The 21,522-nt window shown below is 50.3% G+C and overlaps 2 protein-coding genes across 28 annotated transcripts in view; one reads left to right on the forward strand and one right to left on the reverse strand.

The window, feature by feature from the left end:
• PLD3 (phospholipase D family member 3) overlaps nt 1-20,044 on the reverse strand; it is a 30,632-nt gene extending 10,588 nt beyond the window's left edge. The window contains exons 1-7 of one of the 19 annotated variants that reach the window (XM_017952452.3): nt 19,923-20,037; nt 9,379-9,593; nt 4,569-4,651; nt 1,410-1,442; nt 483-574; nt 309-383; nt 79-221 (exon numbers count right to left, since the gene is read on the reverse strand). In XM_017952452.3, coding sequence (XP_017807941.1) covers nt 79-221; nt 309-383; nt 483-509 — 245 coding nt within the window. In that variant the 5' untranslated portion in view covers nt 510-574; nt 1,410-1,442; nt 4,569-4,651; nt 9,379-9,593; nt 19,923-20,037. Of the gene's footprint in view, nt 1-78; nt 222-308; nt 384-482; nt 615-1,061; nt 1,443-4,568; nt 4,652-9,378; nt 9,594-16,091; nt 16,145-19,922 lie in introns of those variants that run through there. The other 18 variants (XM_017952447.3, XM_021931106.2, XM_017952451.3 and 15 more) reach the window with 18 other exon arrangements.
• A 112-nt stretch (nt 20,045-20,156) lies between these two features.
• The window catches only part of C20H19orf47 (chromosome 20 C19orf47 homolog), a 52,928-nt gene continuing 51,562 nt past the window's right edge, over nt 20,157-21,522 (forward strand). For 2 of the 9 annotated variants that reach the window (XM_021931111.2, XM_017952455.3), the window contains exon 1: nt 20,160-20,251. In XM_021931111.2, the coding sequence (XP_021786803.2) occupies nt 20,180-20,251 (72 nt within the window). In that variant the 5' untranslated portion in view covers nt 20,160-20,179. The other 7 variants (XM_031659457.1, XM_017952454.3, XM_009194510.3 and 4 more) reach the window with 7 other exon arrangements.

The following is a 21,522-nucleotide window of genomic DNA, read 5'->3' on the forward strand; positions in this document are numbered from 1 at the left end:
GGCCATGCTTAGTGTGTGCTTAAGTGTCCCTGGTCTGGCAGGCCCCTCCCCCCACCACCTGCAGCGCCCCCCACTTACTCGCAAGGGTCATAGCAGGGGGCTGGGCGCTGGTTGGGTCCAAAGAGATGCAAGTCGCCGTATTCCCATAGAAACAGCTGAGTCATCAGGGCTCCGAAGCCCACAACCGCCAGAATGAGGACCAGCAGGACCCAGCGGGCTTTCTGTGGGGAGGAGGAGGTAGTCAGCCAGCCCGAGGGGGCAGCCCAGCCTGTCCCTGAGACAGGGCGAGGGTGGCGGAGGGCTCCTACCTTTTCCGCAGCCTTCCATGCCTCAATCTCATTCATGGGCAGCTCGTTGGCGGGCTCCTCTGCAGGCACCTTCAGCTGGGGATGGGGACAACAGCAGGGGTGACAGGTGGCTCTTCGGAACCCCCACCCCCACTTCACCCAGCTCTACCCTGCTGAGTCCCCCAATCCACCTACCTCCTGGTACATCAGTTTAGGCTTCATCTTCCCTCAAGGCTGGGGGATATGCAGAGCCCAGGTGAGAAGGTGGGTGTGTCAGGGTCTCCAAACTGGCAGAACAAAAGTGGGCACTGTGTGGGGTGTTCTATGCTTTCGAGGGACAGACATCACAGAAGGGTGATTAGTCTTGGGGCCATTCATAATCATGGGGGCCACTGGCACACTGCCCACCACCCCAAAAAGAGGAAGCTGGTCACTGGTCAGCAGGATTTCGAAATCCCTCAAAATCCAACGGCTCTGCTGCCTGCTCATCACTCTGCAGTGCCCACCCTGCCCCCATCAGCACCCACGCAGCTCCCCTCTAGCAGCCCCCTTCTCTCTCCTCCACCACCAGAAAGACAGCGCTGGATGAGGTCAGCGGAGCCCCAGGTCTTTGTGCTCGGCTTTTCTCAGCCCTGGGACTACACAGAGGGTATATTCTAGGTGGCTCCTCCGCCCTCACTCAGGTACCCCCACACCACACAGCTCAGCCGGGGATCATCGGGGCCTCCCTGCCACCCCGCTGCCCATCCCCCCAGCCAGCCTCCCCCCACCTACCCCTGAGGGGCCTCGGTCTCGCTCTCAGGCGTCTGCTGCTACCTCCGCGGGGCCCCAGCTTCTGCCCGGACAGGCTGAACAGGGGTGGGAGGCGGAGGGGGCGGGGCCTGTGGGAGCCCCGCCCACTGCAGCGGGGAGTCTGCGCAGTGCGCGTCTCAGTCCGGGCTCACCGCAGCGAGAAGGGGGGCTCGGCTCCCCAGACACTGCCGCTCCAAACTGGCTGGGTTGAGGGGTAGTACATGGCTGGTGGATGGGTTTTGCTACATTCCACCCTAGAGTCCCTGTGTGGGGCAGGGAGGCCACAGGCAGAGAACGAAAGGAACCTCACATCTTTTCTTGTCTACAAACCTTGTGAATTTGTGTACCATGGACATGTATTACCTAGTCAAAAATAAATACATAAATGAAATTAATAAAACGCTTATAAAATGAAACGGAAAGATCAAGGTTGAATAATAGAATGAAGAAATGTAGCGATAAAGTCAACAGAAGACAGTTCACGGCATGAGATGGGAAGAAAGGGGCAGAGGAGATGGTGAATTTTCTGTTGGAGTCTACTTGGATTTCGGTATTTGATTTTTTTAAAAAAAGCCAGCTGATATTTTGATAGGGATTTTAAAAAAATTTATTTTCCGATCCACCCCATCCCATGTCTCCCAAGAGGGATTTAAGGCCCTGGCTGGACAAACACACTGGAGACCCCTTTCCTCTCTCATCCCTCATCTCCTAATTGAGACAGGGTGGTACCTCTCTCAATGAGACAGGGACACTCTCTTCCCTCAAAGCTTGGCAGGAAGTCAAGAGATAACTGCAGAAAAGGAGTATTACTAAGAGAAGCAACAGGGCAGAAGTGGTTGTCTTCAAGGGAGTGGGATTTTGGGGTATGTCAAGATTGCTTTTTATGGTAAGCCTATTTTCTTTTCTTTTTTTTTTTTTTTTTAGTGTCAGAGTTCTGTTCCCTAGGCTGGAGTGCAGCAGCACGATCATAGCTCACTGCGGCCTCAACTTCCCAGGCTCAAGCAATCCTCCTGCCTCAGCCTCCCAAGTAGCTGGGACTACAGGCACGTACCACCATGCCCAGCTAATTTTTTTTTTTTGGAGACGGAGTCTCGCTCTGTCTCTCCCAAGCTGGAGTGCAGTGGCGCGATCTCGGCTCCCTGCAAGCTCCGTCTCCCAGGTTCATGCCATTCTCCTGCCTCAGCCCCCGCGAATAGCTGGGACAACAGGCGCCCACCACCACGCCTATCTAATTTTTAAAAAATTTTTTAGTAGAGACGGGGTTTCACCGTGTTAGCCAGGATGGTCTCCATCTCCTGACCTCGTGATCTGCCCGTCTCGGCCTCCCAAAGTGCTAGGATTACAGGCATGTGCCACCGCGCCAGGCCGCAGCTAATTAAAAAAATTTTTTTTTTTTTTTTGTAGAGACAGGGTCTTGCTTATTGCCCAGGCTGGACTCCTGGACTCAAGTGATCCTCCTACCTTGGCCTCCCAAAGTTCTGAGATTACAGGCATGAGTCACCACACCTGGCCCCTATTTTCTTTTTTCTGAGACAGAATTTCGCTCTTTCGCCCAGGCTGGAGTGCAGTGGCGCAATCTTGGCTCACTGCAACCTCCGCCTTCCGGTTTCAAGTGATTCTCCAACCTCAGCGTCCTGAGTAGCTGGGATTACAGGCGTCTGCCACCGCGACCAGCTAATTTTTGTATGTCTAGTAGAGACAGGGTTCCACCATGTTGGCCAAGCTGGTCTGGAAATCCTGACCTCGTGATCTGCCTGCCTTGGCCTCCCAAAGTGCTGGGATTACAGGCGTGAGCCACCGTGCCTGGCCTATTTTCTTTTTTAAAATTGTGAAACATAAGCTATTTTCAGAGAAGTATAGAAAATATCTCGGTGTAGATTGAGAAATAATTATAAAGCACACACAGGTGTCGCCAGTTTCATCACCTTTTAAAAAATCAGGGGCGTGCATTACTCTTTTTTTTGAAAAAGAAAACTCAAAGACAGCTAGGTTCTCCACTTACTCCAAGATCCAACCTAGATTTGTAGGGATAACTTGCAAACTTCTCCCTACCAATGTCAGATCCCAGACTGGTGAGGGTAGAACATACGAGATGCCCCCCTTTCCATGGCAGGAAGACAAACGTGGATGCCTAAAAAGGATCTAGCAGGTCAGGTGTGGCGGCTCACGCCTGTAATCCCAGCACTTTGGGAGGCCGAGGTGGGTGGATCACCTGAGGTGAGGAGTTCAAGACCAGCCTGGCCAACATGGTGAAACCCTGTCGGTACCAAAAATACAAAAATTAGCTGGGCGTGGTGGCGGGTGCTTGTGATCTCAGCTACTCGGGACTGAGGCAGGAGAACTGTTTGAACCTGGGAGGCAGAGGTTGCAGTGAGCCACGATCGCGCCACTGCAATCTAGCCTGGGTTATAACAGAGTGAGACTCTGTCTCAAAAAAAAAAAAAAAAAAAAATCTAGCAAGAAACAGCACAGACTAAGGTTATTTGAAACTCCAGAGGTCACTAGGAGAAGCAGAAGATAACGTCAGTCTTAGAAGCGGTTGACCACAGCATTGTGGGTGGAGGAGGCAGGAGGGAGTGCAGGAAATGCTTGCCTTCAGTTTTCTTTGACGGTCTTGGTGAGAAATATTTTTATTGAAGAATATGGAGTTGTAACAGCAGGCAATGTGAAATTAGGGAAGCCAAGATGAATCAAAACAAAACCGAAGGCGAGGTGGGGCATGGAGATCTAAAGTAACAGGACTGGCAGCGTCAGGGCTGGAGAACTGGGATGGTCACTAATAAACCAAAAATAGGGAGGAGGGCCTGGCACTGTGGCTCACAACTGTAATCTCAGCACTTTGGGAGGCTGAGGTGGGAGGACCGCTTGAGCCCAGGAGTTCCAGACTAGCCTCGGTAACATAGCAAGGCCCAGTCTCTACAACAAAATAAAAAGTAAAAACAAAAATGAAATAAAAATAGGAAGAAAACAGATGGACTTCGTTCAAATTGTCAGTGATATTTTGGCTTTCAAATTGTACAGTGATTACAAGTCTGTAATGATTAGTTTAATTTTAACTTTTGATATGTTTTAATTGTATTTTTTTCTTATTGTGTTAACTTTTGATTAAAAAGTAAATATTGGAGGACCAGGCATGGTGGTTTACACGTGTAATCCCAGCACTTTGGGAGGCCAAGGTGGGAGGATTGCTTGAGCCCAGGAGTTTGAGACCAGCCTGGGCAACACAGTGAGACCTAATCTCTACAACAAATGAAAAAAAATTAGCCTGGTATGGTGGCGTGGACGTGTAGTTCCTACTATTTGGAAGGCTGTGGCAGAATAATTGCTTGAATCTGGGAGGTGGAGGCTGCAGTGACCAGTGATTGCACCACTGCACTCCAGCCTAGCTGACAGAGTAAGAGCCTGTCATAAAAAACAAATAAAAATCAGTACTGGAGAAGCGATTTAGATTGGATGAGAGACAATACAGTGAGTGCTAGAGCCAGATACCTGAGACTGAATCTGAGCTTCAGCATTAGTGACTGTTTGACCTTGGAGAAGTGACAACGCCTCTGTGCTCTTGGTTTCTCCATCTGCAAAATGGGTATGGTAACAATAGCATTTGCTGTTCATTAATTTTACACACATTTACTGGTTGTCTTGTGTGCATCAGGTATTGTTTTAGGCACTGGGGATACAGCTGTGAACAAAATAGACACGAGGGAAAAACAGAGGCCAGGTGCGGTGGCTCACGCCTGTAATGCCAGCACTTTGGGAGGCCTACGTGGGCGGATCACCTGAGGTCTGGCATTCGAGACCAGCCTGGCCAACATGGCGAAATCCCATCTCTACTAAAAATACAAAAATTAGCCAGGTGTGTAGGAGGGCGCCTGTAATCTCAGCTACTTGGGAGGCTGAGGTGGGCGAATCGCTTGAACCCGGGAGGTGGAGGTTGCAGTGAGTTGGCACCACTGCACTCCAGCGTGGGCGACAGAGGAAACTCCATCTCGGAAAAAAAAAAAAAAAAAAAAGGAGGGAGGTATAATAAACAAAATAATAAATAAATGATATAATGTTAGAAGGCAGTAAGTGCCATAGAGGATCAGGGAAGAGGGGTGGGGGTGGAATCGTTTGTGATATTTAATAAGGAGGTCAGAAAAGGCCTCACTGAGAAGGGGTTACCTGAAGAAAAACTTCAAGGAGAGGTGAGATGGACATCTGTGGGGAAAATGATCAGTACAAAGGCCCCGAGGGAGGAATGTGCCTGGTGTGGACGGAGAAGAGTGAGGACGCCAGTGTGTCTGCAGTGGAGTGGGCTGGGGGTGAGGGAGAGGAAATGTCACAGAGGTGACAGGGCCAGATCCTGCAGGGCTGCCTGGACTGTGATGAGTAGGACGGGGTCACGTGTGGGTTCCCAGCAGGGAAGGACAACGTGATCTGCTTCAGATTTTTTTTTAAGAGATGGGGATCTCCGCTAGGCGCGATGGCTCACGCCTGTAATCCCAGCACTTTGGGAGGCCAAGGTGGGCGGATCACCTGAGGCTGGGAGTTCGAGACCAGCCTGACCAACATGGAGAAACCCTGTCTCTACTAAAAATACAAAATTAGCTGGACATGGTGTCACATGCCTGTAATCCCAACTACTTGGGAGACTGAGGCAGGAGAATTGCTTGAACCCAGGAGGTGGAGGTTGTAGTGAGCCAAGATTGTGCCATTGCACTCCAGTCTGAGCAACAAGAACGAAACTCCATCTCAAAAATAAAAACAAAAAACAAAAAGCAAACAGATGAGGATCCCCCTATGCTGCCCAGGCTGGTCTTGAACTCCTGGCTTCAGGCGAACCTCCCACCTCGGCCTCGCACAGTGCGGGGATTTCAGGCATGAGCCACTTCAATGGGTTTCAGTTGGATTTTGTAGTGGGTTGAATGGTGGCCTCAAAAAAGATATGTCCCACAGAAGCATAATCCCCGGAACTTACGTGCATGTGACCTTATTTGGAAAAAGGATCTTTGCAATTGTAATCAGATTTAGGATCTTGAGATGAGATCATCCTGGACTATCTGGAGGGGCCCTAAATCCAGTCACAACTGTCCTCAGAGATAGAACAGGCAGAAGGCCATGTGAACAGGGAGGCTGAGATTAGAGTGATGTGGCCATAAACCCAGCAATGTGGCCGGGCGCAGTGGCTCACACCTGTAATCCCAGCACTTTGGGAGGCCGAGGCTGGTGGATCACAAGGTCAGGAGATCGAGACCATCCTGGCTAACACAGTGAAACCCTGTCTCTACTAAAAATACAAAAAATTAGCCGGGCGTGGTGGCAGGCGCCTGTAGTCCCAGCTACTCGGGAGGCTGAGGCAGGAGAATGGCGTGAACCTGGGAGGCGGAGCTTGCAGTGAGCCGAGATCACGCCACTGCACTCTAACCTGGGCAACAGAGCGAGACTCCACATCAACAACAACAACAACAACAAACCAGCAACATCTGGACCCACTAGAAGCTGGGAGAGGTGAGGAATGGAATCTCCCCTCCAGCTTCTGGAGGTGCATGTCCCTGCTACACCTTGAGTTTGGACTTCTGGCTCCAAAACTGAGAGAATGAATTTGTTGTCTTTTTTTTTTTTTTTAAGATGGAGTCTTGCTCTGTTATCCAGGCTGGAGTGCAGTGGCGCAACCTCAAGTCATCCGTCTGTCTCGGCCTCCCAAAGTGCTGGGATTACAGGCAGGAGTCACTGCGCCTGGCCATACATTCTGTTGTGTTAAGCCACCAACTTGGTGGCAATTTGTTACAGCAGCCCGAAGAAACACACACAGGTGTTACAGGATCCCCCGGTGGCTGTGTGTGGGGAACAGACTGGGGCAGGGCCGGGGAGCCCAGCGAGGAGGCTACTGGGAGCATCCAGACAGGAGCCAAGGGTGGACAGGACCAGGGTGTGGGCAGCCAAGTGTCAAAGAAAGGGCGGGGTCCGGATGCATTTTGAAGGTAGAGGGGATGGCATTTCTAGGCTGGATGTGGGTTTGAGAGCAGTAAAAGAATCAGGGATGACTGAGTTTTGGCCTCAGCAAGTACAAGGATTAGAGGTGTCAATAGCTGATTGGGCAACATAGGGAGGCACAAGTTTGGGGAAAAGACCAGGAGTTTGGTTTTGAACATACAACATTTGAGATGTCTAAAATCTGACTGGCTCCTCTGAACTAAAGGAGTTAACAGGCTGGGCAAGGTGGCTCACACCTGTAATCCCTGCACTCCAGGAGGCTAAGATGCGGGGTGGATTACATGAGGCCAGGAGTTCAAGACCAGCCTGCACAATGGCAGGACTCACCTCTACAAAAAGTAAAGTTAAATTTTAAAAAACGAATTAACACACATATAATGTGCACAGAAGAGCCACTGACATGCAGGAGGCTCTCAGTAAAGGTGACTGTCAAGGCTCCTAACAGCTCCCCATGCAAAGGCATCCCCCATCCCACTCCCAGAGACAAGATGGTTGCTTTTCATTATAGGTCTTTATATTTACATTGAATTTTTTTAAATGCACATATAACTTCTATGGAAACTAAACTATAAAGAGGCTCAGGCTCCTAGGTAGGGTGCCCCATCACCAGATCCTAGCCTCCAGAGGACTGTGGCCTCAGCTGGAGAAGGAAATCAGGCCCCCCCGCCCACTGCTCAGATCCTTGTGGGAGCAGGGCAGGGTGAAACGGAAGGTGGGCATGGGCAGCTGGGTCCTGGGGTTCCTCCTCAGCCTGTCTCAATGCCTGTGTTCTCAGGACCCTAGAACCCCCATGGGGCTCCCAGCACGCCCTACCCACGTTGGTACTTATGCTCTGCCTCCTCACTGGTGTGACATGAGATGAAATCAGATCTCAGCCAGACGTGGTGGCTCCTGCCTGTAATCCCAGCACTTTGGGAGGCTGAGGTGGGCGAATCACCTGAGGTCGGGATTTCGAGACCAGCCTGACCAACATGGTGAAATCCCGTCTCTACTAAAAATACAAAATTAGTCAGGTGTGGGGGTGCACCTGTAATCCCAGCTACTCAGGAGGCTCAGGCAGGAGAGTCGCTTGAACCTGGGAGGTGGAGGCTGTAGTGAGCCAAGATTGCGCCATTGCATTCCAGCCTGGACAACAAGAGCAAAACTCTGTCTCAAAAAAAAAAAAAAAAAAGAGATCAGGTCTTATCTGGGAGAGAGCACTGCCAGGAAGCGTGCCATCTCCCAGCCCACAAAATACCCCCGAGTCCCCTTGCCTTGTGGTCCTGCCCCCCTTGGGGTATGACACCACAGCTCGCAAAGAGGAGGAAGTAAAACCCACTGGGTCACAGATCCCTGAACATCCCACCCCAAGGGGAGGGTGGCAGTGGGAAATTTGATTCTTCCTCTACAGCAGCCCTTTAAATTGGAGAGTTCATGGTTCAGATCCCACCTCTGCCACTTTCTTGCCAGGTGACGTTGAGCATAGGGCTTTACTTCTGAGCCCTGCTGGCCTCATCTATAAACCGGTATTAGCCATATTGGCAGGGCACGGTGGCTTATGCCTATAATCTCAGTACTTTGGGAGGCCAAGGCGGGAGGATGGCTTGAGCTCAAGAGTTCGAGACCAGTTGGGACAACAAGGTGAGACCCCATGTCTATAAAAGCTTAAAAAACTGGCTAGGCGGCTGGGCAGGGTGGCTCATGCCTATAATTCCAGCACTTTGGGAAGCGAAGATGGGTGGATCACCTGAGGTCAGGAGTTCAAGACCAGCCTGGCTAATATGGTGAAACCTCATCTCTACCAATACAAAAATGAGCCGGGTGTGATGGCAGGCTACTCAGGAGGCTGAGGCAGGAGAATCGCTTCAACCTGGAAGGCAGAGGTTGCAGTGAACCGAGATTGCATAATTGCGCTCCAGTCTGGGCAACGAAAGCAAAACTCCGTCTCGCAAAAAACAAAAACAAAAAACAAATAAAAAAATCATAGTAATAATTGGCTAGGTGTGGTGGCCCATGCCTACGCCTATGGTCCCAGCCACTTGGGAGGCTGAGGTGAGAGGATTGCTTGAGTCCGAGAGTTCGAGGCTGCAGTGAGCCGTGATTGTGCCACTGCACTCCAGCCTGGGCGACAGAGCAAGACACTATCTCAAAACAACAAATAAAATGAGCATCATCTTATATGCACTGGAGGGTGGTGGCTGGGGGATCTCTGAATGGTTAAGGGGGTGGGTCTCAGAGTCCCGCAGCTCAGACTTCAGATCTCAGCTCTGTGGAATTGGGAAAAGAGGTTCCCTTCTGTAAGCCACACTTTCATTCTCTGAACAATGTGGAGATTAATAATACCAACCTCACATTTGCTGGGAAGTCAATGAGGTCATCCATGGAAGGCAGGAAGCAGAGTAAGCCCTTGAAACATGCTGGTTGGTGAGATCTGTGTGTGCCCTCGTATCTTGTATATACTTCAATCACACATAATCAATTTATATGTGTCCCTTGTTATGTCCGTGTCTGATTTATTCCTCTAGTTCTAGGGCCCAGGCCATTGTAATTGCTCAAAAAATACTGAAAGCAGAAGAAATGGAGCAGCAGAATAGAAAAATTTGAGAGAAGATTATTTTAGATGTCTTTCTATACCTAGTGACACTTTTATACAGAATGATAACCAGCTGGTATCAGTTCTAAGCCCAGAGCATACAGGGTGGCTGCAGACAATGGCATCTCAGCCTGAGATTAAGGCTGAGAGGGTGGGGAAAAAAGGCTGATTCCAGCCATCTGAGAATGCAGAGTGTGCTTCTGAAGCCTACATACAGGAAACATGGGGCAGATCACACCACAGGAGACATTTACAAATCCACAGGCTGGCCAGAAGCAGTAGCTCACATCTGTAATCCCAGCACTTTGGTAGGCCGAGGTGGGAGGATCGCTTGAGCCCAGCACTTTGAGACTAGCCTGGGCAACATAGCGAGACCCTGTCTCTAATTTTAAAAATAACAAAATAAAAACAAATTCATGGGGCTTCCAAATGGTTTAAAACAGAAATGTTCTCATGTTTAATGGTGCTGATTTTCACTAGATGGTGCAGACCTCTTTGGAATAAACCATCAATTGTCTCTGGCCTCTTTGGACTGAACCATCAATTGTCTACAGAAAACAGAACAGAATACTGGTTTTGCAAACTGTTTTTTCATTTTCAGCAGTTAGATCCTTTATTTCAAAGGACCCTTTAAAGTAAGTGCCCCTCCTAGGGAGAGAAGACAGTCAGTCCAAAAAATAATTAAATAGGTCCAAAAGGCATCATGAATGATAAATACTTCTGAACTGGAACTAAAAAACCCTAAGCTGTCCCACTCTTGCTCAAAATCCTTCTGTGGCTCCCCATTGCCCCCAGGACAAAGTACAAACTTCTTACCATGTCCTACAGAGCCCTACATGGACAGGCCCCTGTGGACCTTCCTCCATCATTACAGCTTCAGTTCCCTCATTCTCAACCCAAAGCTCATCTGGTTTCCTCCTTTCCCCTGAACTCTAGCTCTGGAGGTCCCATGGCCCCCCCAGACACCTCCTTCAAGGTATCCCCAGACTCCCACACCTACTATGTCCCCAATTGTCCTTACCATCTTCCTCCCCCAGGTCCCCATTTCAAGGAGAGCTGTCGAACCCATCCTTCAGGTCTCAGCCTTGGTGCCTCCTCCTCCAAAAAGCTCTCCTTGACTGCCCCCAGCCCTGGGCCTTGTCCTGGACCCCAAAAACTTGTCGACTTGGCCCTGTGAGGGTCTCTCTAAATCACCCTCCCCACTAGCTCTGACCTAGTCTCTCCCACCTGGGTCCCCACTCCAGCCACCTCCCTTGGATCCCTCTCCTGCTCAAAAACACAGTCTCAGCTCCTCACTGTGGCTACCAGGGCCTTGAATGATCTTCCCTGAATGACCTCTTTGGTCTACTCTCTCACTGTTCTTCCCACCCCAGCCATAGTTATGATCTTTCAGTTCCTTGAACCAAAACCACATTTTCATCACCGGACCCTCCCACAGCTGCTTTTCCTGCCGAGCACACCTTGCTCATTTCTATCCACTCACGTACCATCTCCTCCACGAAGCCCTCTGGGCTCACACAGTCCCCTGGGCCTCCCTTTCCCAGACCTGATCCCTCTACCTATGCCTCCTAGGGAGAGAAGACGATCAGTCTGAAAAACAATTAAATAGGTCCAAAAAAGTATCATGAATGATGAATACTTCTAAATTGGAACTACAAAAATCTAAGCTGTCCCACTCCTGCTCAAAATCAGTGCTGTGATTAGCTGGCAGTGCTTGATGCTGGCAATGCCTAGCGATGGGTTCGTCTCTTCTATTTGACTGGGAGCCCTATGATGGCAGGGCCAGGCTGTCTAACTCACTGCCATGTCCCCAGTGCCATGGAACATAGGAAAGTGCATAGCAGGTGCTCAGTGGCCAGTTCATCTATTAATTCAACTAATATTTAATCAGTAATGACTTGCTGACAAGCCCTGCTCCAGAAACTGAGATTACAGAGGAAAAAAAAAAAAAAAAAAGGAGCCGGCACAGTGGCTCACACCTGTAATCCAAACACTGTGGGAGGCTGAGGCGGGCGGATCACCTGAGGTTGGTGGTTCGAGACAAGCCTGACCAACATGGAGAAACCCTGTCTCTACTAAAAATACAAAAATAGCTGGGCGTGGTGGCGCATGTCTGTAATCCCAGCTATTTGGGAGGCTGACGCAGGAGAACTGCTTGAACCTGGGAGGCAGAGGTTGCGGTGAGCTGAGATTGCGCCACTGTATTCCAGCCTGGGCAACAACAGCGAAACTCTGTCTCCAAAAAAAAAAGGAAAAAAATTCTTCCTAAAGATGTTATTCTTAAGGGAGTGAGAATAAATGAGTGAAATACATGGAATGTGCCTTGGAAAAAAATAGAGCAGGGGAGGGAGACAGTGGCATCACAACTTCCAAAGGCTTATGTCCCAGTTCAAAAATAATAATAGGGCTGGGCGTGGTGGCTCATGCCTGTAATCCCAGCACTTTGGGAGGTGGGTGGATCACTTGAGGTAAAGAGTTCGAGACCATCCTGGCTAACACAGTGAAACCCTGTCTCTACTAAAACTACAAAAATTAGCAGGGCGTGGTGGTGTGCACCTATAGTCCCGCTACTTGGGAGGCTGAGGCATGAGAATTGCTTGAACTTGGGAGGCGGAGGTTGTAGTGAGCTGAGATCACGCCACTGCACTGTAGCCTGGGCGACGGAGTGAGACTCAGTCTCAAAACAACACCACAAAACCAAAAATAACATAGCCAGGAGCGGTGGCTCACGCATGTAATCCCAGCACTCTGGGAGGCCGAGGCAGGCGGATCACCAGAGGTCAGGAGCTGGAGACCAGCCTAGCCAACATAGTGAAACTGCATCTCTGTTAAAAATACAAAAATTAGCCAGGCGTGGTGGTGCACACCTGTAATTCCAGGTACTTAGGAGGCTGAGGCAGGAGAACTGCTTGAACCCGGGAGGCAGAAGTTGCAGTGAACTGAGTTCGCACCACTGCATGCCAGCCTGGGTGACAGCGAGACAGTGTCTCAATGAAAAACAAAAAAATAATAATAACATGGCTGGGCACAGTTGCTCACTCCCACCTGTAATTCCAGCACTTTAGGAGGCCAAAGCAGGAGGATCACTTGAGCCCAGGAGTTTGGGACCTGGGCAGCCTGGGCAACAAATTGATATCTTGTCTCTACAAAAAAATAAAAAGGCTAGGCCGGGTGCAGGGGCTCACGCCTGTAATCCTAGCACTTTGGGAGGCCGAGGCGGTTGGATCACAAGGTCAGGAGTTCGAGACCAGCCTGACCAACATAGTAAAATCCCGTCTCTACTAAAAATACAAAAAATAGCCGGGCCTGGTGGTGCACACCTGTAATTGCAGCTACTCAGGAGGCTGAGGCAGGAGAATCGCTTGAACCTGGGAGGTGGAGGTTGCAGTGAGCCGAGATCGTGCCACTGCACTCCAGCCTGGGCGACAGAATGAGACTGTCTCTAAATAAATAATAAAAAATAAATAAAAAGGCTAAAAAATTAGCTGGGGATGGTGGTACATGCCTGTAGCCCTAGCTACATGGGAGGCTGTAGCAGGAGGATGTCTTGAGCCTGGGAGTTTGGGTATGCAGTGAGCCATGACTGCGCCACTGCACTCCGGCCTCAGTGAGAGAGCAAGACCGTGTCGCAAAAAGATAAAGAAAGAAAGAAAAATAATAAGATGGTAGGGCTAGGCGCAGTGGCTCACACCTGTAATCCCAGTACTTTGGGAGGCCGAGGTGGGCAAATCATGAGGTCAGGAGATCGAGACCATCCTGGCTAACACAGTGAAACCCCATTCTACTAAGAATACAAAAAATCAGCCAGGCATGGTGGCGGGTGCCTGCAGTCCCAGCTACTCGGCAGGCTGAGGCAGGAGAACGGCATGAACCTGGGAGGCGGAGCTTGCAGTGAGCTGAGACTGCGCCACTGCACTCCAGCCTGGGTGACAGACTGAGAATCCATCTCAAAAAAAGAAAAAGAAAAAAAAAGAAAAGAAAAAAAAAAAGAAAAATAGTAACATGGTAAGTTTAGGGCAAAGCAATGTTACCATCTGTTTTTCGGATGAGGTGGCAGGGCTCAGGGAAATTGCCTGCTTAAGTTGCACAGCATTGGTTTGTCAGTTGGAAGATTGTTTTTTGAGACGGAGTCTTACTCTGTTGTCCAGACTGGAGTGCACTGGCAGGTTCTCGGCTCAGAGCAACCTCCATCTCCCAGGTTCAAGTGATTCTTGTGTCTCAACTTCCCGCGTAGGTGGGATTACAGGTGGCCACCACCATGCCTGGCTAATTTTTGTATTTTTAGTAAAGACAGTGTTTCACCATATTGGCCAGGTTGGTCTCGAACTCCTGACCTCAAGTGATCTGCCCACCTCAGCCTTCCAAAGTGCTGGGATTATAGGCATCAGCCGGGAATTTGAACTCAGAGCTCAGTTGTATTCCAGGGCAGTATACTGTTGAACTAATTCATGAACAAACAATGCAAAATCTGCCTTCATCACATCACGTGAGGGACCCTGCGACCTGAGGGAGGCGCAAGCCTATAAAAGTGCAGGGTGTGGAGTGAGACAGTGGGGCTTCTTGCATTTATTTTTGATTTTTTTTTTTGAGACAGGGTCTCCTTGCTCTGTTGCAGGCTGGAATGCAGTGGTAGGAACACATTTCACTGCAGCCTGGAACTCCTGGGCTCAAGTGGTCCTCCTGCTTCAGCCTCCCGAGTAGCTGGGACCACAAGTGTGTGCCACCACGCCCAGCTAGTTTTTATTTTTTTCGTAGAGTCAGAATCTCACCACATCGCCCAGGCTGCTATTGAACTGCTGGGCTCAAGTGATCTGCCTACCTCAGCCTCTCAAAGTGCTGGGATTACAGGCCTAAGCCACTGGGCCTGGCCTCAAAGCACTTAATATATTCATTTTATTGTTTTATATTGGACTTAATATGTTTAATTTTCACAACAGTCCTCTTAAAAATCCCACTTAGGGAATTAAGGATTCAGAGAGGTGAAGTCACAGGTACAAAGGGACATAGACAGGATATGGGGTAAGCCTGGGACCTGGACTTTGGTTAAAAAAGAGAGAAATGGAGCAAGGATTTGAACCCAAGCTGCCTCAAGCTTCCAGGGACAGATGCCCCATGACAGCTGCCTCTCCTGTTGTTCGTCATCTGTAGATCCCCTGCTGCCTGCCCCCCCACCCTCCAGGACAGAGCTGAACCCCGTGGTAGCGCTGGCCTCTCAAAAACTCCCTTAGCATTTCCCCAGCCTGCCCTCCATTTTTTATTAATATTTATTTAGTTATTTAGTTATTTGAGATGGAGCCTTGCTCTGTCGCCCAGGCTGGAGTGTAGTGGTCGCGATCTCAGCTCACTGCAATCTCCACCTCCCAGGTTCGAGGGCTTTTCCTGCCTCGGCCTCCTGAATAGCTGGGATTACAGGCACCCACCCTGGCATGCATTAATTTTTTTATACTTTTAGTAGAGATGGGGTTTCACCACATTGGTCAGGCTGGTCTCGAACTCCTGACCTCAAGTGATCCGCCCGCCTCAGCCTCCCAAAGTGCTGGGATTACAGGCAGGAGCCACCGTGCCCGGCCTCGATCTTTGACAGGGATATTTGAAACTTTCTCCCAACATAAAGGATATGTGAGTGCGGACTGAAGATTCTGGCTCTCTTTCCAACAAGGCTGCCTCTCACTAGTCGATCCTGGGTAGAAGTTCTGGAGCTGCCACAGCTCAGGGTGATGGCTTCATGTCACACTGGACCGCATCCCTCCTCGGCTCCACATCCTCCTGTGGCTCTCACCTCACTCGGAGTAAAAGTCAGTCTTCTGCATGGCTCACAAGGCCTTCCACAATGTGCCCCATCGCCCCTCCAACATCATCTCTTGCCCCTCTCCTCTCTCACTGACCTCCTTGCTATTCCTTAAATATTCCAAGCTTGCTCCTACCTCAATGACTTTGCTTTTGCTGTTCTCTTTGCCTAGCATGCTCTTCCCCCCGAGGGCCGTCATTCTTTCTTTCTCTCTTTTTTTTTTTTGAGATAGAATCTGACTCTGTCGCCCAGGCTGGAGTGCAATGGTGCAATCTCAGTTCACTGCAACCTCCACTTCCCAGGTTCAAGTGATTCTCCTGCCTCAGCCTCCCGAATAGCTGGGATTATAGGTGTCTGCCACTATGCCTGGCTAATTTTTTTGTATTTTTAGTAGAGACGGGGTTTCACCATATTAGTCAGGCTGGTCTCGAACTCCTGACCTCAGGTGATCCACCGGCCTTGGCCTCCCAAAGTGCTGGCATTATAGGCATGAGCCACCATGCCCAGCCATTTTCTTTTGTTGTTTTTTTATTTTTGAGACAGGGTCTCCCTCTGTTGCCCAGGCTGGAGTGTAGTGGCAAAATCATGGCTCACTGCAGCCTCAAACTCCCAAGCTCAAGTGATCCCCCCACCTCTCAGCCTCCCACATAGCTGGGACTACAGGTGCACACCACCATACCTGCTTAATTTTTGTAGAGATGGGGTTTCGCTATGTTGCCCAGGCTGGCTGCAAACTCCTGAGCTCCAGTGATCCGCCTTCCTCAGCCTCCCAAAGTGCTGTGATCATAGGTGTGAGCCACCGCGCCCGGCCCCACTCTCTCTTCTCTTTCAAGTCTGTGGTTCAAATGTCACCTTCTCAGAAAGCTTTCCTTGACCACCCTATTTAAAATTACAACCTTGACCCCACATTCCCCATGCCCCTTCTAATACATCCAATAATCTACTTTCCTATTTACCTATTGCCTCTTACCCTTACTAGAGTTTAGGACACTCTATAAGGCCAGATTTTTTTTTTTTTTTTGGAGACGGGGTCTCACTCTGTCACCCAGGCCGGAGTGCAGTGGTGCGATCTCAACTCACTGCAGCCTCCGCCTGCCGGGTTTAAGCAATTCTAACCTCAGCCTCCCAAGTTGCTCGGATTATAAGGGTGCGCCACCATGCCTGGCTAATTTTTGCATTTTTAATAGAGATGGGGTTTCACCATGTTGTCCAGGCTGGTCTCAAACTCCTGACCTCAGGTGATCCACCTGTTTCGACCTCCTAAAGTGCTTGGATTACAGGTGTGAGCCACTGCGCCCAGCCAAGATATTTTTGTCTGTACTGTTCATTAAGGTGTCCCCAATGCCTAGCAGTGTTGAGCACATAGACAGCACATGCTTAAGAATTATGTGCAGAATGATTAATTTGTGTTTTCATTCCCATTTTGCAGATGCAGTAACCGAGGCGCAGGCAGGTTAAGCCAGTCGCCCAAGATCATGTAGTTCTTTTTTGTTTTTTTTTTTGTTTTGAGACGGAGTCTCGCTCTTGTTGCCCAGGCTAGAGTGCAATGGAGCGATCTCGGCTCGCTGCAACCTCTGCCTCCCGGGTTCAAGTGATTCTCCTGTCTCAGTCTCCCAAGTAGCTGGGATTACAGGCATGTGCCACCATGCCCGGCTAATTTTTTTTTTTTTTTTTGAGACAGAGTCTTGCTCTGTCGCTCAGGTTAGAGTGCAGTGGCATGATCTTGGCTCACTGCCAGTTCCACCTCCCGGGTTCACGCCATTCTCCTGCCTCAGCCTCCCCAAGTAGCTGGGACTACAGGCGCCCGCCACCATGCCCGGCTAATTTTTTGTATTTTTAGTAGAGACGGGGTTTCACCGTGTTAGCCAGGATGGTCTCGATCTCTTGACCTTGTGATCCGCCTGCCTTGGCCTCCCAAAGTGCTGGGATTACAGGCGTGAGCCACTGTGCCCTGCCACTTTTTTTTTTTTTTTTTTGAGACAGAGTCTCGCTCAGTCATCCTGGCCAGAGTGCAGTGGCGCGATCTCGGCTCCCTCAACCTCCATCTCCTGGGTTCAGGTGATTCTCCTGCCTCAGCCTCCCAAGAAGCTGGGACTATAGGTGAGTGTCACCATGCCCGGCTAATTTTTTATTTTTAGTAGAGATGGTATTTCACCACGTTGGCCAGGCTGGTCTCAAACTCCTAGCCTCAAATGATCTGCCTGCCTTGGCCTCTCAAAGTGTTGGGATTACAAGTGTGAGCAATCACGTCTGGCTTTTCCTTTTTTTTTTTTTTTTTTTTTTGGTAGAGATGGGTTTTGCTGTGTTGCCCAGGCAGGTCTTGAACCCACAACCTCAAGCAATCCTCCCATCTTGACCTTCCAAAGTTTTGGGATTACAAGTGTGAGCCAATCACTGCACCCAACCACTTTAATGTTTTTTTAGAGATGGTGTCTCACTCTGTCACCCAAGTTGGAGTGCAGTAGCACAATCATAGCTCACTGCAGCCTCAAACTCCTGGGCTTAGTGATCCTCCCACCTCAGCCTCCTGAGTAGCTGCGACTACAGGTGCACATCACTGTGTCCATTTAATTAAAAAAAAAATTTTTTTTGTAGGGATGGGGTCTTGCTATTTGCCCAGGCAGGTCTGTTTTTGTATTGTTTTGTTTTTTGCTTCATTTTTCTTTTTTTGGAGACAGTCTCGCTCTGTTGCCCAGTCTGGAAGGCAGTAGGGCGATCTCAGCTCACTGCAGCCTCCACCTCCAGGCTTCAAGGGATTCTCCTGCCTCAGCTTCCCGAGCAGCTAGCTGGGAGTACAGGCATGCGCCATCACATCTGTCTAATTTTTTTTTTTTTTTAGTTGAAATGGGGTTTCACCCTGTTGGCCAGGCTGGTCTCAAACCCCTTGCCTCAAGTGATCCGTCTGTCTTGGCCTCCCAAAATGCTGGCATTACAGGCAAGAGCCACCTCGTCCGGCCTAGGACTGATGAGATGTGACTTAAATGTGGGAGAAACAGGCTTCATCTCTCCATAGTCCTAATTCTAAAAGTCCAGGGAATTCTGGGCCTAAGCTACGTACAGTTTCCCCCTCACCAAGCCCTCCTCAACCCTTGCAGCACTAGCTAAACGCTTTCATTTTGGGGAGTGGAGGAAATCACTCAATCCCATAAGGTAACGAGATAGGGATTAAGTATTTACAGAAGCAAGGTTCACAATGGCCGATGGGCTACTGCCACAGGTGTGGTGACGTGGCAGAGGTAAGGGCAACATGGAGACTGTGAGGTGGTGTGGCTGCTGTGGCAGTGTCTGTCCTGATACGCGGTCCATGACGACACCCTGGGAATGACGAGGCAGCTGGGGAGAGTGACCATGAGGATATGATGAAGGTGACTGGATGAGGGTGAGGGTGACATGGTTTATTATTATTATTGAGACTGAGTCTCGCTCTTGTCGCCCAGGATGGAGTGCAATGGCGCAATCTCGGCTCACCGCAACCTCCACCTCCCAGGTTCAAGCCATTCTCCTGCCTCAGCCTCTGGAGTAGCTGGGATTATGGGCATGCACCACCACGCCCGGCCAATTTCGTATTTTTAGTAGAGACAGGGTTTCTCCATTTTGATCAGGCTGGTCTCGAACCCCCGACATCAGGTGATCCGCCCACCTTGGCCTCCCAAAGTGCTGGGATTACAGGCGTGAGCCACTGCACCGGGCAGAGGGTGACATGGTTAATAACAATATTAGCTAAAAACACCATGTCAAGCTCAGCCTGCCACAAGAATAAACTCGCAGAATTGTCACACTCAGCCCTGATGTGGATGTCCCCACGTGCATTTTGCAGATGAAGCTGGGATTGGAAAGGTGCCATAAGGTAGTCAAGGTATCCAGAGGTGTAGTGGTGGGGCTGGGATTCTGACACTCCCCAGGTAATGGGCTGCAGTACCCTGTATGTTACGTGAGCTGTGATACAGGGAAATGACGAAGACACGGAGGGAAGACAAATAACTGTAAGGCTGGGTGGCTCCTTATGGGGAAAGCTGGAAACATGAGGAATGGATGGTGACTGTCAGAGGAACAGTGATGCCAAGGGAGGGACAAAGACATAAGGGGTAATGATGACATAAGGGCTGCATTAGCGCGATTTAAGAAGAGCGACGGGGACAGTAGCCATGCGAAGGTGACTTGGGGGTATGATGAGGGTTTAAGAGAAATGAGGATTTTATAAAGGAGAAATGGCAACAAAAGCGGGATGCAGGTAACACACGGCGATGACGCATTTAAAGGGAGCGATTACGACCTATGGTGGCAAAGAGGGCTTAAGGGGAAGGAAAGCGAGTTAAGGGCGTTGATGGCGACTTTAAAGAGGGTGATGGCGACAGAAGGGGAGTTGTGACGATTTAAGTAGGATGAGACAGAAGGAGAGGAATGGTGACATAAAGGGACCGAGGACGACATAAGGGAGGCGATGCATTATAGCGGAGAGGACAACACGAGGAGGGTAGCTGAGGCGCCGCGCCCCTAGATCGCACAGTACCTGCACTCCACGTCTCCCACTCCGGGACCCAGCCCCACACGAACCTTCCAGGATGTATCCCCGCCTGACCGCCCCCTAGCCGCGCGCAGGCGCACTACTGCTAGACTGCGGGCCCGCGGGGGCCAGGCATGCGCCTTTCTCATTGGCCGCGCCGCTCGCTGGCGTCGGGCGGAGGAGAGCGCCCGGCGAAGGTGGGCGGTCACGTGACGTACACGCCCGCACTCCTGCTGGCGATGGTGGGCGGTCACGTGACGGTTATGGCCGCACTCTCGCTGGTGGCGGCCTGGTGGGCTAGAGCGGCCGCGGGCTGGTCAGTTCAGCTTCCTGCGGTGAGGGGGTGCTTCCGGGGCGGGCAGCCCGGGCCGGGGGTGGAGTGTCTGACAGTTGGCGCCGCCGGGAGGGAGGGCGGGCGGCGCGAGTGGGCGCGGGCCCGGTGGGCCAGGTGAGGCGCGGGCCGGGGGTGGTGGGACTGGGCCGGTTGCGGTAGGGACGGGTGGCGTCCGGGGCTCTGGACTCAGTTCGGGCTCCGCTGTACGGCTTCGGACGTACGATTTGTTTCTCTGAGCCTCAGTTTCCTCCCCTGTGGAATGGGGGTTAGAATCTGACTGTATCATCGGCTTTATAAATGGGAGTGAGAAGTCAGGTCGTATACGTTGGATCCCTTAGCTCAGCTCCTCCGCATAACGCTCACTTCGTTACTATACTATTATTGTTAGTATTGATGTTTGCGCTTAGTATGAAAAATTGTTGGGTTTGGAAGCCGTCGGATTTTGGTTCAAGTCCCGCTCCACTGTGAGGCAGTGGGGCCTGTGTCTTCGCTTCCTTGAACCCCTTTTTTTCTCATCTGTACAGTGAGAGCAGATAGTCCCAGTATCATAGGGTCGTCTTGAGGATTCTGACGAAGTGTGTGTGTGTAGAGATTTTAAGCAGAGGGGCTGGCACAGTGAGAGCTCGTGGATTGGGACTATAATGATAATGATTCTGAGAGTCATTGGTGTAGCTGGGAATTCCATGGAAGTAGGGGGAGAAAGCTCAGAGACAGCAATAGGAAAAACTTAGGACTGGAGCTGAGAAAATCGACATCCTGCCGCTTACTATTTGACCAATTTTGCTGAGTCCTGAAGTATTAGTTTTTTTCTTTTTCTTGATCATGACTAGTGCATTTTTTCCCCCAGTAAATTAATTTGAGAAGGCAAATTTGCATTGCTGTCTTCTTCTTCTTCTTTTTTGAGACCGAGTTTCTCTCCTTGCCCAGGCTGGAGTGCGATCTCGCTCACCGCAACCTCTGCCTCCCGGGTTCAAGTGATTCTCCTGCCTCAGTCTCCCGAGTAGCTGGGATTACAGGCATGCGCCACCACGCCCTGCTAATTTTTTTGTATTTTAGTAGAGATGGGGTTTCTCCATGTTGGTCAGGCTGGTCTCGAACTTCTGACTTCAGGTGATCCGCCCGCCTCGGCCTCACAAAGTGCTGGGAGCCACCGTGCCTGGCGCATTGCTGTCTTCAATGAAAAACTAGCATTGCTGGCCATGAGAGGAAGGAAAAGTTCAGGTAAAATACAATGGAAACTGAACAGCTTGTTACATTGTACACTGAAATGGA

This window comes from Papio anubis, chromosome 20 (genome assembly GCF_008728515.1).
Source record: "Papio anubis isolate 15944 chromosome 20, Panubis1.0, whole genome shotgun sequence".
Lineage (NCBI taxonomy): Eukaryota > Metazoa > Chordata > Mammalia > Primates > Cercopithecidae > Papio > Papio anubis.